A 17,652-nucleotide genomic window follows, 5' to 3' on the forward strand; every position below is an offset into this window, starting at 1 on the left:
CAAGAATTCTCTTTAATGAATTTATCTAATTCTCATAGTGTTAGTCTTACAGGATGGTTGAAATTGCACAGGGTATTTTTCAAATGACTGCTTTATACATAAGGCATAAAAATATGTATAATGTTCTGTTTTCAGATTGTCCTCCATCCATCCAAGATTGTCATTAAAACGGTATTTCAAGAATGAATGGTTGAATGTATGTAGGATTCATGTGGAATTATGACTAACCACCAGATGAACTGATTGGATCAATTTCAAAATCTAATCAAGCAGGGGCAAGGTCAAATGTCGGAAATAGTTTTACTTCAACAGCTTCCTTGTTTGAAGTATATTTTAAGGGTACTTCTGCCATACAAATTAGTAACTAGAAGGAATAGACTTGGTGGTATCGAGTTCTACTTGTTCATAAATTTCATTGTGTAAGAGATGTTCAAGAATCCACTTTTTAATAAAATCTACTGCAAAAAATGAAGTGTCCTGTTTAGTAACTCACAAGAGACGAAAAATAAGACCTGGTCAGATATTTTATTTTGACGACAAGGGTAAAATCAATATTAAAATGATGCTCAGATTCAAAACAATGTTTAAGCCAAATAACGGGATAAAGGAGGGATTCACAATTGAAGGGGATGTGAAAATAAAGTTGGGCACTGAACTTAAAAAAAAAAAAAAAGCCTCCTCAAGTAAAATAAAAATTCACAGGTCAATGAGGTGCATGGGTACAATACAAAAAGAGTTTAAAAAAAGGCTTCACCATCAAATGATGCTTAGCAATAATGTACACCATTGTTAAGTTCATGTATGTATACAAAAAAAAAAAAATCTCCCACATTGTCATGAAGTTGGGTCATGTTCAAGTAATATGCACCTTCCATTTAGTACTTAGTTCTCATCCTCGTATCATAATCCTCTTTTGAAATGAACAGAAACGGTCCTTCAAAGCAAAAAAATGCCGTAAACCACATTTCATATTCTACCAATACATATATACTGTATAAATACATACATAAATATATTTTACATACAACAGCCAAAACTTTTAAAAGGGGTGGATGAGAACTAGGGGATGGGAGATGGTAGTGTGTGTGTGTGTGTGTTTGTGTATATGTGTGTGTGTTTAGCTTGCTGCTGTGCAGAGACTACCTCTGCTCTGATCAGAATGGGCCAGTAACTTGGTATGCATCAGATGGCCAAAGGGCTCTCGCACTATTTAATTGCCCCAGTAGGGAGAGCTGCCGTAGTTGGATTTGTTGACCTGGGTCTTCTGCTGCATGCTGCTGCTCTGGTTCCTCTGATTCGGCCCACCCTGCACACACGCACACAGCACTTAATTATCTCGCATCTAAACATTCTCCACACTACACTGAAAAAAAGTCTTTTACTTGCCATTAATCAAGAGCTGCAGCTTACACAGTCAAGTGATGTTTATGTTCTAGTGTTAGTGTTCTTACAAAAAGCTGTGCTACTCCATCTGAGCAACTGCAAGGTCATGTACGGGACACGACTTTCCCAAACATTGAAATTCCCATCAGAAATTAGCATTGTCTATGTAAACAAAAGTTACATAGAAAGTCAATTACAAGGTCTCGGCTTTAAACGAGTTGCAAATTAATCTTTGTGAGATCTTAAATGGCATCCAAGATTTATTTTGTAAGGAGATTTTTTTTTAGATTAAATTTCTTTCACGGACATCGTTAGTCTGCTTTCGCTTCAGTTAACGGTTTCCTACATTACACACTTTGCTGTTTGACTACCTGCTGATAGTAGAGCCAGTGGGATTTAGCCTTCACTTCTACCTGAAGCAGTGCTTCCATGTGTGTCCACATGCACTCTAATAATCCAATAATTGTCTGACTTGGGCAGTTAAACCATGTTTGGGCTGCGTGTGTGTTTGTGACTGACCTGTCCGTCCTGGGTGAGGTGGTGGTGCAGCAGCTGAGAGTGGGGCTGCTGGTGAGCAGGCAGGATATGCAGGAACGGAGCTGGAGCGTAACCAGGGGCACCGCCGGGGTTCAGAGGTCCTGTACCCCCTAGAGCCGAGGGCAGGTTGAAGGGAGGTGGTGTGCCAGCATGGAAACCCTGTTTATCAAAGGACTGTAACCAGAGAAAGAAAAAAAGAATGCAAATTCTGCTAGGTAAACACTCATCCTAGAAAAACTTATCAAGCATATCAAACCAAACGCGTGACATGTGAGGTAACAGGTGTGGTCACTACCTGAGTCTTGTTGTAAACAGTTCCGCTGATGTCGGGCACGCCAGAGTTACTGGATGTCACTGAGACACCTATGGATATACAACATAGAATATTAATATTTAATCATGGAGGTGATAGGTAAAACTCTAAAACCATGTGTGTGACTTTTAGCACCTTTTCCTGGGCCAGAAGCAGCAGATTTGGCCTGTGTCTGAGAGCTGTTGCTGTACCCTTTACTGTATTCTGCTCCCGCTGGGCCTTGCGTCAGGTCATCATACCCTGAACATGAATTAAATAAATACATAAGACATGTTTATTTCAATGCACACAAAATATTAGTGATTCTGATTGTGCATGTCTACGACTCACCTGAGCTAAAGGTGTGCTGGCTGTAACCACTGGGCTGCTGGAATGGTGTGGAGGGGTTGCTCAGGCCCATGCCATGCTGCTTAGCAGAAGCAGGAGGTACAAACATGGTGGGGCCGTACTGGAAGGCGCTGGGCATGCCGGGCACACCTGGGTAGTAGGGCAAGCCCGTGTAGCTGTAGCCAGGGGGCAGAGCTGGGTTGAGGAAGGCCTGCTGGGTGCTGTGGTGGGCCTGCGGCTGAGGCTGGCTCTGGCCTTGGCTCTGCGCCTGTGGGGGCTGAGCTGCCTGGGGAGCGTGAGCTGCTGACAGGGTAGTAGGGGGTGCAGGTGAGGTGGAGTCGCCCCTGCCAAACTTAGTCACTTCACCTTTATGGGAATGAGTGAGCTTATGTAAGCTTGTGTAACACTCTTTTTCTAAACCAGTGTAACATCTGTATAGCCAAAGTTTGACAAAAAAAATAGCTCATATGAAAGTAAAAATTCTTAATAAAAAGCACAAATGGCACTGAGATGGAAGACACCGGGATACCTGAGTAAGGATTATTGGCTAGGCTCCCATCTCTGCTGGACAGGGTTGCGGTGGGTCCTGGAAATGTGATTCCGTAGTAATCCTGCAGGATGTGGAGCATGATTATAGTGAGACAATTATACCAGACACAAAATCACACAAAACACATCACCTTGATATGATACTCAGTATCAGTCACAAGTTTGGACATATACTTAATACTACCACCTAATAAGTATATCATTTGCAAGACATTTTGATCTAGAGGCTTAAGCTCAAACTTTGTTTCCAACCTAGAATTCACACCAGATGCCACGTGTGTGTAGTAAGCGACATCCAATCCACACTGCTTTTATAAGCACAAGGAGCTGGAATAACATCTTTCAATCTGTAGTATTCACGCTTATAAATGCGAGTGAACCATTATAAACAATATAAATGTGGAAAATAGCAGTTAAAAAAGAAATCCCTCAGACTAGGTGTGCAAGCATTTGACTGGTACTACTTTATACACACCACCAGAAAGAAACAATAATAGTGCTTCTCCACTGAACAGCCAGCTCAGCAACAAATGTGAACCCAGGACTATCCATAACCTTGTTTACTGCGCTCCCAAACACAGCCAAGTGTGCCAACACTTTAATCTTTATTGAAAATACAGAGGAGTATGAATGCAAGCCTTGGGGCTGAATCTCCGGTGTCTTTCTACACCATTTGTGAGGGCACAAGGTTCAGCTCTATTATTGCGTATCCCATGTAGTGCACAAACAAAGTGAATAGGAGGACATTTGGGATTTGTCCTAACTAGAAAAAGGCTGATTTTCCTTGGATCACAGGGAAGAAATGTAACATAGATAAGAAAACATTATTGTGCATGAATAAAAATGAATCTGAAACATTAAACTGCAGGCCTCTTAAATCCACCAGAAAAGGATTTTTGAAGTGATACATTTTGGCAGACACACACTAGCCAACTACTGAAGATTTTTTGCCAGTTCCAGTCAGTGATGTTAACCAGGATTATGCGACTATGTTTCATCCATGGTCTTCCCTATTTTTAACTCCACCCCTGCTCACATGGTACCTGGGTATCTAAATTCAGCACAAGTATCTAAGTAGGGCACAGGTTTGCTTGGAGGTGGAAATAGTAACAATGTGGAGGATTGTGGGCAATTTGGCAAATCGAGTCGTGCCACACCATCTACTGGAAAAGTACTGTAAGCTACTCCTCTTATCAATATTCAGATTTCAATCTCAGCAAAATGCTGAAAAAGATGGGAAAGGACTCACCATTGGTAGCCTGGACTGCAGCATGTGGAGGTCTTCATAGCCATAGATTTGCTGTAGGACACAAACGGAGCTCATTGCATTACAACATTACCTTCACACACATACACACTTAAAAATCACTTTTCTGCAATACACTCCCCATGTTACAGAACTCCAATGATAGTATGACAAACACACTAATACCAATAGAGTATCAAGAGGTTAATACATAAACAAGCCAACAAACAGCCAGACATTATACAGTGTACAGGAAAAGTGAAAGCTGTTCTTTTTTTTTTTTTTTTAAATAAAAAGCCTATAATGGTTACCGGGTATGCAGGCAGGAGGCCTCCAGGCCCCATGATATACTGGTTGGGTAGCAGCGGAGGAACCCCCTGAGACAAGTTAGGGGGCGCTTTTCCTGTAATGCAACAGAGAAAACCACATTAGCAAAGACGAATGGATCCAATGCAGGAAAAAACCCTCAACAAGAAAACTTATTCAGCTAGCACTGTTGCCTCTATCTTCCAACTAATGCATGTGAAGTCAGACCAGTAGAAGAAGAAAGCAGGGGTGCGGTCCTGATGGCTGAGGGTGCGGTGGTTCCATTCCCACTGAGCCCGAGAGCTGCTGAGTGCAGGCTGCTGCTTCCTGCACTGCTCACACTGTTACTGGAAAGAGCCGAGACTGACGCGGAGGAGAACGCCACTGACGACGCAGCCAGAGAATTCACACTGTCCACATTAGTGTACTGCAGGTACAAACAAGTTGCATGGGGATGTCAGAATAACAGCTGAGCAACTGGTTTCATATGGCAGAGAAGAAGATTTTATGACAAACAGCACAGTGGCTAGCCAGACCAAAACAGATAAGTCAATGCATGGTCATAGCTTTACATAATTTTATCTCTGTTATTAATTCAATAGGTAAGAAATAAAACATGAAAGTGAGTTCTGTAATTGGAAAATAATCAACAACAGGGCGGCGATGTGGCCCAATGCTAAGCAGAAGTTGATTATTTTCCTATTATAGCACTCCTCATGGTGTTTCTTATAAAGGCTTATAAAGACCATCTTGTCTTTTCTTAGCAAGAATCCATTTTGTTTTTTTGTTTTTTTTGTTTGTTTTTTATTGTTGTGCAATAAAGGGCTTGATGTGGAGTTATGATGCAACAAAAATAAATAGTATGCAAGTATTTTTGTGACAGGTTTGTGACAACTGGGCGTGTGTGTCTGTGTGTGTTTTACTGTCATCACACTCACCGTTAGTGAAGAGCTGGTACCGAGGGCTGATACTGAGGAAAGCCCACTGCTCACATGGCTACTAGGGAAAAACAGAGGGGGACAAAGAGAAGCAATGTGTCACTCTTCTGCTTCCATTTTGACATGGTGTCCCAGAGAAGAGTCTAAGAGATAAACAAGTTCACCTGCTGAGAGATGGGAGGGTTGCAGAGGGCAGTTCAGGTGCCAGGCTGGATAGAGTTGAGCTGTGGGGCGTAACTGAAGGGGGTAATAGAGACAACGGGGCAGAAGGTGCAACACTGGTGCTACTGCCTAAAGACGGAGACTCTGGCTTTGGAGTGGAGGAACTCGATGTGGCTATATGCAGAACAGAGGTAGAAACGCTTATGGTGTGCTGATGCAGAAAAATCACATCCAAAGCAAAATACAGATAAAAGAGAATCCACTTACAGTCTAGAGCAGCAGAGGTCCTTACACCATTAAAACCATTCTGTTCAAGAAGAAACCAAAAACACTGTCAGCTTTTATCTAAAAGAATCCAAAAAGTCATCTAGAATGCTGAAAATGAGCTATCTGGTGGCATTATCTACTGCGCAGCTAACGGGAAGCAGACACTCTTACTTACTGTCACAGGTCCAGAGGACTCCTTGCTCTGGGAGAAGGTCAGTCGTGAGTGAGGAGCCACTCCACAGTCAAAGCTGTTCCCAGCTGAGGATGCCACTGATGAAGATGAAGAGGAGGACGAGGAAGATGAGGAGGTAGAGGTGGGCACTGAGGCAGCACTGGGGGTGGTAAGGGAGGGAGCGAGACTGGGTAGAGGCACAGAGGGAGGTGGGTAGATGCTGTCAGAGGAGGCCAGAGGCAGCAGCAATGGGACAGGACTGGCCAGAGATTCACTGCTGGGATGAACAAGCAATAGTGTCAGTGTATATACAGGATCATTCAGTATGCTATATTCAGATTAGGTTTTTAAAGACCCTGACTGATGTCTGTGGACCTCCAGGGGTCCGTGAATATACTCAGAGAGAGTTTCAATAAAACTAGCATAAGGGCATTTTAACACTGTAACTCATTTGGTTTCTGTTAATGGAGAATTTATGACTTCAAGAAATCAGTAAAAGGGTGCACATTTGGCTAAAGTGCCTACAATTTAAACATTTGGATTATGTTCACCAAATAATTGGGTTATGCTAATAAAATAAATCTGTGCTGCAGTCAAAGGGGGTCTGAAATGGTTCCCAAGCTCCAGAAGCTTGAGAACCACTGTGTTAGCTGAAATACAGTATGCTCTTCAAACATAGGATTATGTCAGAAAAATTGCACTTGTCCTAACTGACCTGATAGGTTTGGAGTAGAGGCTGCTTTGAGTCTGAGCAACGGGCACAGCAGCTTCTCGCGTAGCTTCACTGTTGCAGTTTTCAGCCTGGCCAAAGTCTGGCAATGCTGACTCCGAGCCAAAATCCAGAGCGCCAAATTGTACATTGAGCCCAGAAACATCTGCCGAGCCAGGCATCTCCACCGCAGTGGACGGAATCTGTATACACAGACAATATTTCCTTTTACATCACAACTATATGATTACTGTTGCAAACTGAATCACTGCCACAACAGAGGCGTATTATTGTTTTCTATTTTTGTAAGTTCTTCATAAATCTATGAATTCAATCCACAGGAAGTGCACAGACTGTGTGCTCCAGAGGCACACAGAACACTGATCTACACTGCTCTCAGAGCGATAAACTGCACTCGTTTAACTTGAACCATACAAAATACTTCTGAAATACTTCTCATTACTGCACAACTATTTTTTTTTAAATCCTGGTGACGAAAGCACAAAGGAGTTACAAAACACACTCACCTTAGATGTGGGAGTTATCCTTCGTTTCTGTGTCTTAATCTGCCGGTGCTGCGTGCTGTTGACCTGCGAGTCTGCAGCCTGCGGAGGGGCCACGTGGGATTGAGAAGGCTCTGGTGCTTTGGAGAAGGCCTCCAGAGTAGCCTGGTTGGCCGACGGGCCATTCTGCGGTGGAGGACTGGGCTGCCTCGCCAGCGATAGAGATCCCGTGTTGCTCAGAGAGCTCTGCTGCCGCTGGCTCAGCTGGCTTAGCACCAACGAAGGCTCTGGTTGCATCTTAAACTCCCCTAGAAGGCACAAAGCACAGTGAATAAGGAGCTAGTTGATTTGATGGTTGAAAGCTGAAAATGAATAGAGGCATAAATAATAGAATGCTGTGCTACTGGTTTGAAAATGATGAAAACTTACGACTGAATTGGGAGGGCAGTGAGGCAGAGCTCTGTGTTCCAGGAGGTTTGATATCCCAGGATGAAGAGGGAACAGACATACCTGTACCCCCCAGTCCCCCTACAGGGGCACAGTTGTCCCCCGAGCTAGGAGGCTGGGATGTAAGCTGCCCAAGACCTGGTCCCTTCAGTTGTTCCAGTATCTGTTGTCCAGCAGTCTGTCCCAGCTTAGGGCCACCCAGCTCCCCAAATCCAGAACCCAGAACTGAGGACTGTAGATACAAACAAGACTCAGTGCAAAAGGACACTTTCATTACTAATAATACTAATAATACTAGTTACAAATAAAAATTTAATTATTATATGCCAAATGATACAAGATAGTTCAGTTTTTCAGTCTATGCTTCATCTACATCTGTACTCTACGCATGATTATCATGGCCATTAATATTAAGGATTCCCAGTAATCAGAAAAGAAAATGTAATTTCACTCACTAATATTCTAAGTCTAAGGACGTACTCATAAGAAAATACTCATATATCTCAAACACATTCAAGTGTGTTGCCGATACAAAGTGGCTGTGTCTGAAATTACTCCAGTGTTTGAAAGTTGGCTAAAATCCCAAGACCATTACTGTGTCATTGTGTAACAGAACTGAATTTGCACTATGAAGCACATTTTAAATGTTTATTTAAATAATTCAATAACTACCCTTAGGCACGCACTATAAGTGAGTTTAAAGCATTTTTAATTAAAATTGTCTGTGCACAGATCTGAAACCCCCTCTTTCTTGTTTCCAGTGGCTCACCAGGGTGGCATGTGCGTAGCTGGTAGTGCCAGTGGTGGTGCCTCCGTTGCGTGTGGGCTGGTGGTGGGAGTTGGTGAAGACGAGGCTGTGGCCGAGCCCTTGAGACGAGGCTGGCTTCAGATTCTCCAACTCTTCCCTGCCAGCAGGCTTCTGCAGCAGAGACGCCAGGTCCAGACTGCACAAGACAACACACAAACACAACTGTTCAGCTGTCACCATCATTACAGGATCTAATCACAACAGCAAAAGCAGCATGGGCTGGTTATAACAAAAGGTCATGTGTATTTGTCACCTTTGGCCAGGTGTGATATGGTTCTCAGCTGGAGGTGCACATGAGGAGGTGAACACTTTGGTCTCTGCGAGCTGAAAGGACAAACCCTAATCATGAGCCACTAGCTGTCAAGCTCTTAAAATCTCTTAATATATAAAAATAAATAGCTACGCTAATAGACGGCTTGACCTACACTCACATCCTCAGTCCAATCTTCAGCTGCCCAGTCTTCCAGAGTGTTGCGCCATGCCACTGTAGAGCCATGATGAAGAAAGCAGACAAGGGTGACATCAGGGAAATCGTCTGCAAACTATTAGCTAGATCCTGCCACTAAAGTAAAAGTGGGTGTGGTTAAGTGACTGTCTCGGTTACCTGTTCCATCTGAGGCATCGTTGGTCCCGGATTCCCAGACGTCAGCATGCGAGTTAGTCGTGCCACTGTCCATAGTGTAGTCCGCTGGGTTAAAGGTCCTGTAGATTGAACGTAAATAAATAAATAAATAAATGAATGAATGAATGAATGAATGTGACAAAAAGAAAATCTTAAATGGAGAGTAAACCACCGCAAAGCTGTGAAGGGCCAGTTGATGTGTGCACATATTATCATACTGACCCCATTCCCTGTGCTGTGAACCTGCTGGCCCCTGGGGCACGGCCTCTCCCTCTGCCTCCAGACACTGCGCGCGCGCACACACACACACGTAATCATTAACAAACTACCTGAGAAACTACAAAGTGAGTGTGTGTCCAAGTTTGCATTTGTGTACCTCGTCCTTTCCCCCTGCGGCCACGGTCAGATCCTTTATCCACCGGTGCGGAATCCACTCCATTCTCCTCAACCCTCACTGACAACCACAAATTTACACATGCAGAGACAGCAAAATATAGGGTCTTCATATGTAAGTTTTACACATGCAAAATCAATATGAATGACTGCAACCAAGAATTTTGCTTAACAACACAAAAGATTCCACAATGACTCTTTGTATAGTTTATTGTATTTGTGCCCTCAACAAAATAAACCATGTGTGAGTCTTTAGCTAACATTTAATCGAATAAATAAACAGACAAGGAATCCTGCTATTCATGCATTAGCTTTATCAGTTATTGCTGTTACTTCGTGCTAGGTCCATTCCCAAAGCATACGCCCAACAGCTGAGTCCACACAATACATCAGTACAATACAAACAAACATCTAGGAAATGTCTAAAAACCATCAGCTTCCTACCCGGCCGATTACGACTGGCCCCCTTTCCTCTCCGGTTTGCTCCTCCACGAGCTTTGCTGCTCTCTTTCTCGCCTTTCTTCTCCCGATTCTCCTTGTTCTCCTTGCTCTCTGAGGAAATGCCGTCTTTTCCAAGGCTTTTCTTCTTACCCACCGTCTCCCAAGAGGTCTAGAGGAGTGCAGAGACAACTTTCATCAGAAAAGACAAATATATGCAGGATCATTAAATAAAGTGTCACGGAATTACATATGCTACGATATGTCAAAGTTATGCCGAATAACGTTAAATTCTATTTGATACTACAATGTAAACAACGTTGCAAACTGCAAAACTGTGATAAAGCAGGAAGAATATTCAGCTAGTCACGCAAACGAATTAGTCAGTTCACACCTATGAGGCCAAATCAGAGTGAAATTAATAGTTTCGATTCATTCGCACATAATTAAACAAACCAAATATAAAATAAAAACTGCCAAGTGCGCACAGAAATCACAAAATTCATCGGAGCACAAACAACATTGCAAATGATTAGGAAAAAAAATAACTGATTAGACAGTTACATAAATAAGTAGATTAAAACATATTGTGTATCACATCCAGTGTTTGTTTTCTCTCTTTGTTTATTGGTCAAAATATCCAGAATACTTCACGTTTCTGCAGTGCTATGCTCCGCATGTCCTCCGGTTCAGTTTGTGTCTCGCAGCTTAGTTTAGAAGTTCGCACCTACAAATAAACACTGCAGCAAAAGTACATGGCATGTTTGGTTCACTTCCTGCACTTCTTGAGTCGAATTGCTTTCTCACTGCAATCAGACTCCACTAAAGTTCACGTGGTGAGACCAGGACCACCGTGCTCAGGTGCTCTCAAATTGCTTGTTTTTGTCCAAATGTGATTGCTGTGTTCTCACCTGCCTGAAAGAGGACAACATGCCACGGCCCGATTCATATGGGCTGAACACTGCATGTGTGAAAGCACTCTAGGAAATATTTGAGTGTCGTCCATTTATTAAAACCTTTAACTGACTATAAACAGGGTAGGAGTGAGTCGAAACCAAGAAATGAGAAGCACGTGAATGTAATTGTAAATGATATTAAGCAGTTCATGATTTGAAACCGCGGCGCAGACACGAGCCTGTTATGACCCAGGATTACCCACACATCAGCTCACAGAAATGACCCACTTCCTATTTTAGAGATTTCCCAGAAATCAAACAGTCTATAAGCATGGGCCTCTCACATTTCACCAGGTCTGTTACTCACATAATGTTAGTCTCAGAAACATCAATCCAATAAGAACTAGTTGTAAAGGCAATTTGATATTAATTCTGAGACCGGGAAGTTCTGAGTATTTCTAATTATAAATAAGAAGACAGTTTTCTTTCTTGTTTAATATCTATATAGACTATATAGCCAAAAGACTAAATTTGGTGTGGGGTGTTCAAAAAGTACGTAACACTTGTATCCCATTCTAAATGTAGTCACCCACTCTTCTGGGAAGGCTTTTCACTAGATTTTGGAGTGTGGCTTTGGGGATTTGTGTTCATTCAGCTACAAGAGCATTAGTGAGATCAGGCACTGATGTTGTGTTGTGCTGGGGTTGAGGTCAGGGCTCTGTGCAGGACACTCGAGTTCTTCCACTCCAACCTTAACACACCATGTCTTCATGGAGCTCGCTTTGTGTACAGGGGCATTGTCATGCTGGAACAGGTTTGGACCTTTTAGTTCCAGTGAAGGGAAACGGTAATGCTATAGCATACAAAGACATTCTACACAACTGTTTTTGTGGCAACAGTTTGGAGAAGAACCACATATGGGTGTGATGGTCAGGTGTCCACATACATTTGGTCATATAGTATAACTTAATTCTCTAAAATAACCCTTAACACTAGTGTGTGTGTGTTTTTACCGTGTCAGAGGTCCCCTCCAACAGGAAGTTGATGGCTCTGTTGACATCCTCATTACAGTCATGAAGAGCGACCATGCACTCATCCTGGTTCTTCCCCGTCACCTCCATGAGCTACAAACACACACAAACAGACACACACACACACACACTTAAATATACAATGGTAGTATTTAAAATACTGACTTTGCACATGTTTATAAAGCTGTACACAGCTTTCTGGTGTTGATGTGACAAACGAAGGTTTAAAGATGAACCCGTGTCTCACCTGGTTGACTTTATCTTCAAAATCTGCATCATTCTTATCGTAAATCATCTGGGCAAGTCGGATCTGTTCGACTGTAGCCTGAGAAAAAAAAAAAAAAAAAACCACACACACAACAAGAATAACAACAAAAATTAAGAAATGACAGAGAAAACCAAGTTCGTGAACACCTCTGCTCATTAACCTAGCCTTTTGGGGTTAAAATTTCATGTATATTTAACTCTTATTCACGGACTTGTAATAATGTAAATCATTAAACCCAGCCTGATACACATGTTGAATGCTGGTCCATACAATAACACTGTGTGTGTACCTGAAGCTGTTTCTGTGGCTGTGTGGTCTGTGTGGATGTGGGCAGCACTTTCTCCCGAGTGCCCCGGGCTCGGTCGCCGCCCAGCGAGGTCATCATATACAGTATATACAAAAGAATGTATGTACAAAATAGAAAAATCTGGAAAACAAAACACAAAAATATGTGGTTATACTTACATACTATACAATCGCACAGGCTGGTTAGCTTCAAATGTGGCCACGGGAGATGTCCATTTATATCATAAATACACACACACTATAATAACATACCATACAGCCACTCCCTGAGTGCATGTGCACATCTGGAAGGAGAGTTCAAGTTATACTCCACTTTGTTTTTTTTTTTTTTGTTTTTTTACATCTAATCTCTATCCATGACATCTGTAATGTATTTGCGATTACCATGGCTAAGAATTTCGACACACTCCCCTGCACAGAGAACAAAACAGAAAACTTGTTCCCCCAAAACTCACTCAAGGGCAGGGGAAGTTGTTGGGGTAGTCAAAAAAAACATGCATTTCTGTCTCCTTTGTCTTTTCGGAAATGGGACTAATTCTTCTTTTTTTTTTTAAAAAAAAAGGCAAATTTGTAGTTAATTGTTAGCAACATAGACATGATGAATATCAACATAGTCACCACAAATATTTAGAAAGTCTAAATACCTGGAATGACTTTGTATTGTATTGTTCCAGTGTTCGAAATTTAAAACTACATTCTCTTATCCCTGTCTCACCCTAAGTCTATTCAGTGTAACTAACAGCTGTAGTTTTAAATTCGCATTATATAGTCACATATTTGGAACATTTATTGACTTTAATAATAAGCCTCCATTATCTAAGGAATAAAACACTTCATGGTGAGCTGAAAAATAATCAACGACTGCTCGTTTCTGATGGTGTTACCATCCTGAAATTGATTATTTTCCAATAACAGCATGTTCAGAAATTATTTTATTCCTCTTACACCACAGCAATTTTACAGTGACATACAGTGACATTTTTGTATTAATAGAAGAACAACACAACATTTTATCTGTTAACAGTTACATTTAATGTTGTGGAACTGTAAAACAAGATAGTGTTTACTGTCATTACTGTACTTTTTCTTTCTTGAAGTATAATAATAATAATAACAATAATAATAATAATAATAATCACAGCTTGTCATGTTACCGAGAAACCAGAAAGCCCTCCGTTTGGAAGACGGAAAACTGACCATTACAAAGCTTTGACACTGGAGACTCCTTCCATAAATGATAAAGAAACGTCTCTTTACAGAAGACGTCACCTTATCAAAGATAACACATTTTTCTTTAATGATGTAGCGCGTCCACCATACAAATCCCTGTGAATTATCTGTTACGAACGAATGCATTAATATAAACCTGTGACAGACCTTCTGACCAATCAGACCAATAATTTTCAATTATTTTACAAATTAATATCGAAAACATTCTAATATTTTGAAACATCACTGGGAGTCACATTCAGACAAGCCATGCTTAAATCAAATCAAATACTTAGGTAGCCTACTAATCTAGACCGCTACTGAGTACTAACACTAACCGAGTTTCCTGTTATACTTAGTGTTTGAATTTAAAAAACTCGTATGTCACCTTCAAACTTAACGAAAAGTCTGCTGAATGTAATTTTGAATGTAAGGTCAGAGATTTTTTTTTTATTTGAGATCATAACAGTAATCAAGACGACGGTGGAAAGTTTTAAGAGAGACAGAGCTTGACTGTAAACACAGTAAATACAGTTTGACTTTGTTAACCTGACGGATAAGGATGTTTTGGCTCTAACGAGCCGTTTAGTGAATGCTGCTTTTAAATCTTCCAGATGTACATAAGATACGCGGCGAGTGTGTGAATAATCATGCTGCTCGTGTTACTGCTGCTTCTGCACGTGCACTCGAAATTGTGTGTCAAGTAAAGCCAGGGGGCTTCGCATCGTGCCGTATCACGCCACCTCGGTGTGGATTGTTTTCCTAGAACACAACACTTCTCAACAGACTGGTAAGTCACTGCAAGAAATATTCCTTTGTTTTTTTTTTAGCCACTTATGTTCCACATACTGGGATAATAAAATATTCAAATGTTATAGTAGTCTTATATTATAAAACTAGAATAAAAAAAAAATTAAAAAATCATATAGTGGCCAAGGCTTGGGGTTGCAGAAAATGTCTAAAGTCCATTTGTCCTGTGATTTACTGTACTATTTATAGAACGGTCTAATGGTTTAATAGCCATTTTTAATAAATGGTGTTTATTGCAGTGTCATTTATCTCAAAGGCATCAAGAATTAGGCCTAAGTCTGGAAAAAGTCACATGCAAGAGGATGGTAAATATCTGTTAGTGGCTTAGCTCAGCAATTTATGATCTTCTACATTTCTACAATTTATGGTCATACACACCCCGCCTTAATGTTCAAGCACATCACGTCATATAATTATGTCCTTCTGCAGCCAAAGTTCCTGTTACCAGACTCCTCACTCTCTAATGAAAAGCCTGTTGTATGGAGGATTACAGGAAGTGACTCCACTGTGAAGCATTTAACCCTTCCAAGTCACATAATGCACATCAGAATTCAATGTAGTATAATAAATAAAGAATAAAACACTTCAGGGCATGCTGTTAGGAACTGTAGGAAAATAAACGATCAGTGACGAGGGAGTGTCATACAGAGTTCCTGTTACCACCCGGAAGTTGATTATTATCCAGTAATAACAGCGCATCCTGAAGTGTTTTATTCCTCTCATACCAAAGTCATTTGCAAGCGAGTACAATTCTGAATTTATTAATGACAATGAATGACATGACATGCTTTTTAACCATTTATAGTTACATTTAGTCTGCAGGACTTGTGTTATAAAAGCTATAAACTGTTGTTCCCTCACCTCACCAGTCTCTCTTTTTGTCTTTCTCCTGAAGTTAATAAGACCGAATAATAATCCCTCTGTCCTGAAGACTTTCCGGTGTCTGAAAACTGACTGAACGTTACACAACACTGCCGCTGGAGACTCCTTCCATAAATGCGAAATAAACGTCATCGTGTTTTTCTTGGTCAAATAACACCACATTTTGTTATCCATTTACAAGTCCCTGTGATTTAGTTGTTACTATAGAAACGATAACATATTAGGACAAGTGCATTAATATAAACCTGTGATTTGAATTACAGCTGGAAGCACTGCCAGAGTTGTGGTTATAGAAAATTAATCACTTTCAGACCAACCAGAATCAAGAATTAAACATCGCTGTGGTACTCAAATACATCTCAAATACATCTCTAGGTTTATCATCAAAGGTTTAAAACAGAAGATATTCCAACATGTCTATGTGCAAAGTACCGGTCCGATACCGAGGTGAAAACCTGGATCAGTACTGGATCAGATTTGACCAAATAGATTGGCTTTATGTCATGAACATCCGAGACAGAATTTGCAATGAACATAATTCACAACCTTCCCGAAATCCATCCTTTGTGTTTCACCTAACTTGCAACAGAAAGTTGCATGAAATTATTTTTGGTTACAAAGAGCTTGGATATTGTAATTGTATCAAAAATATATTTAAAAAAATAATAATAATAATAATAAAATACTGGATATTCACCCTTATAAAAGTTAAAGATACATATCCTAAAGCCTGACTTAAAGCCTCAGCTTAAATGGAACTTTATTGAGCCTCATGTCTCTAAGTATTCACTTGGGATAAATCTGTTAGATACTTTAATAACTTTCACTATAAAATCTAGAAAATCCTCTGATTTCTGCCAGAACTAAAGGAAAAAGTCTCGTCTGCCAAAACAGAGTCAGAAGCAGCTTTGGTAACTCACTGGGCCAACGCAGATTTAATAGTCAACACTTTTCTACACAGATTCTTTTTTATAAACATGTTATTAAGTAATATTTATATAAAGCAAAGCTTGTATTTTGTAAGATAAAACAGACAAATGAAAGCTGAAGCAAGTCACGATTCAAACAAAGGATGGAGTTTATTATTCCATCTAACATTTCTACGAACCGACTCAGCAGACTAACTCATTCTTACCAGTTCAATTAAGAGTCGACTCACTGAGTTGACACACTGGCAACGCTTTGTTTTATAATACATATATATTTTTTTAATGTAGCTTATAAATATGTTTCAACTGCAATTCCGAAATGTAAACAATGTTAGCAAAGCTAGCAGCTAGCTAGGAAGCTAAAGCTAGCTGGAATTCAGGAGTCCTTTGTGTCCGGGCTGGTGCTAACTCGCTGCTGCTAGCTAGCTAGCTAGCTAAGTCTAATTTCCTTTTCGGTTGTTGGGGTTTAGCTAACTAACTAACTAGCTAGCTAACGAAGTTGAGTTAAGCCAGCTCTGGCTAGGTCGTAAAGTCGCGACCGAGTAACGTCCTTGCCATAACTGTGGTGTTGAAATGAAATGAACTGCTCGCTAATGAAGCGAGGGGAGAAGCGCAGAGCGAGACTGTGACAGGCCTATCAGCGGCATTATTCAGAAAATGGCCCCCCACACACACACCGACCAGCCGGAGACGATGCTAGCACTGTGCCGGGAGCATGCTAACATGAACGGCGGAGAAGCTACACACAAAAACACACACACACAAATATTTCCCATTATTAATTCCTTTACACACTGAACAATACAAGAAACATCCCAATCAACGCGTCATCGCTACCCTATATCCACATGCCTAAGAGATACTTTTAAAAAATGTATTTGAGATTTGTTTGATATTTTTTTTAGATATAAATCGATATAAATATATTATTACCTGCTAACACGCTTCCCTCAGCCCAGCAGCAAGCAGACACGGTCACGTGACACACCGGGCGCGCGGCCGCCGCAGAACAACAGCGCCGGGAGCGCGCGCACAGTTTGCAAGGAAACAATACAAAAACAGAGAGAGTGTACAGTACAGGCTGTAACACCAACACTAACACACACACATACATACATACACACACACACACACACACACACACACACACACAGTGTATGCTGCTTATCCTTATCCTCCATAAATACAGTGTATGGTCAAA

General features: G+C 41.0%; 1 protein-coding gene across 4 annotated transcripts; it reads right to left on the bottom strand.

Moving 5' to 3' along the window:
* Positions 1-506: 506 nt before the first annotated feature.
* Positions 507-17,342, bottom strand: ubap2a (ubiquitin associated protein 2a). 4 transcript variants are annotated; one of them, XM_053240417.1, is made up of 27 exons: positions 15,502-17,342; positions 12,605-12,742; positions 12,295-12,372; positions 12,030-12,140; positions 10,127-10,292; positions 9,666-9,743; positions 9,512-9,575; positions 9,272-9,369; positions 9,099-9,151; positions 8,921-8,991; positions 8,629-8,803; positions 7,842-8,091; positions 7,437-7,720; positions 6,916-7,112; positions 6,204-6,477; positions 6,029-6,068; positions 5,764-5,935; positions 5,600-5,660; positions 4,890-5,088; positions 4,667-4,758; positions 4,359-4,409; positions 3,090-3,171; positions 2,564-2,926; positions 2,369-2,473; positions 2,216-2,283; positions 1,903-2,094; positions 507-1,306 (listed from the first exon to the last, which is right to left on the bottom strand). In XM_053240417.1, the coding sequence occupies exons 1-27, from the start codon at positions 15,694-15,696 to the stop codon at positions 1,211-1,213; spliced, it is 3,753 nt and encodes a 1,250-aa protein (XP_053096392.1). In that variant the 5' UTR covers positions 15,697-17,342; the 3' UTR covers positions 507-1,210. The 4 variants fall into 4 exon arrangements, with proteins under 4 accessions (XP_053096392.1, XP_053096390.1, XP_053096393.1 ...); XM_053240415.1 differs by having other exon boundaries at positions 9,093-9,151; XM_053240418.1 differs by having other exon boundaries at positions 5,600-5,657; positions 6,204-6,474; positions 15,502-17,340.
* Positions 17,343-17,652: the final 310 nt, after the last annotated feature.

This window comes from Pangasianodon hypophthalmus, chromosome 15 (genome assembly GCF_027358585.1).
Source record: "Pangasianodon hypophthalmus isolate fPanHyp1 chromosome 15, fPanHyp1.pri, whole genome shotgun sequence".
NCBI classification, from domain to species: domain Eukaryota; kingdom Metazoa; phylum Chordata; class Actinopteri; order Siluriformes; family Pangasiidae; genus Pangasianodon; species Pangasianodon hypophthalmus.

Coding starts and splice junctions, on each gene's coding strand:
- ubap2a (XM_053240415.1), bottom strand. CDS start 15,696: ATGGATAACAAAATGTGGTGTTATTTGACCAAGAAAAACACGATGACG. Junction 12,373..12,604: donor AGCCACAGAAACAGCTTCAG/GTACACACACAG, acceptor TTTTTTTCTCAG/GCTACAGTCGAACAGATCCG. Junction 6,069..6,203: donor AGTCCTCTGGACCTGTGACA/GTAAGTAAGAGT, acceptor CTTCTTGAACAG/AATGGTTTTAATGGTGTAAG.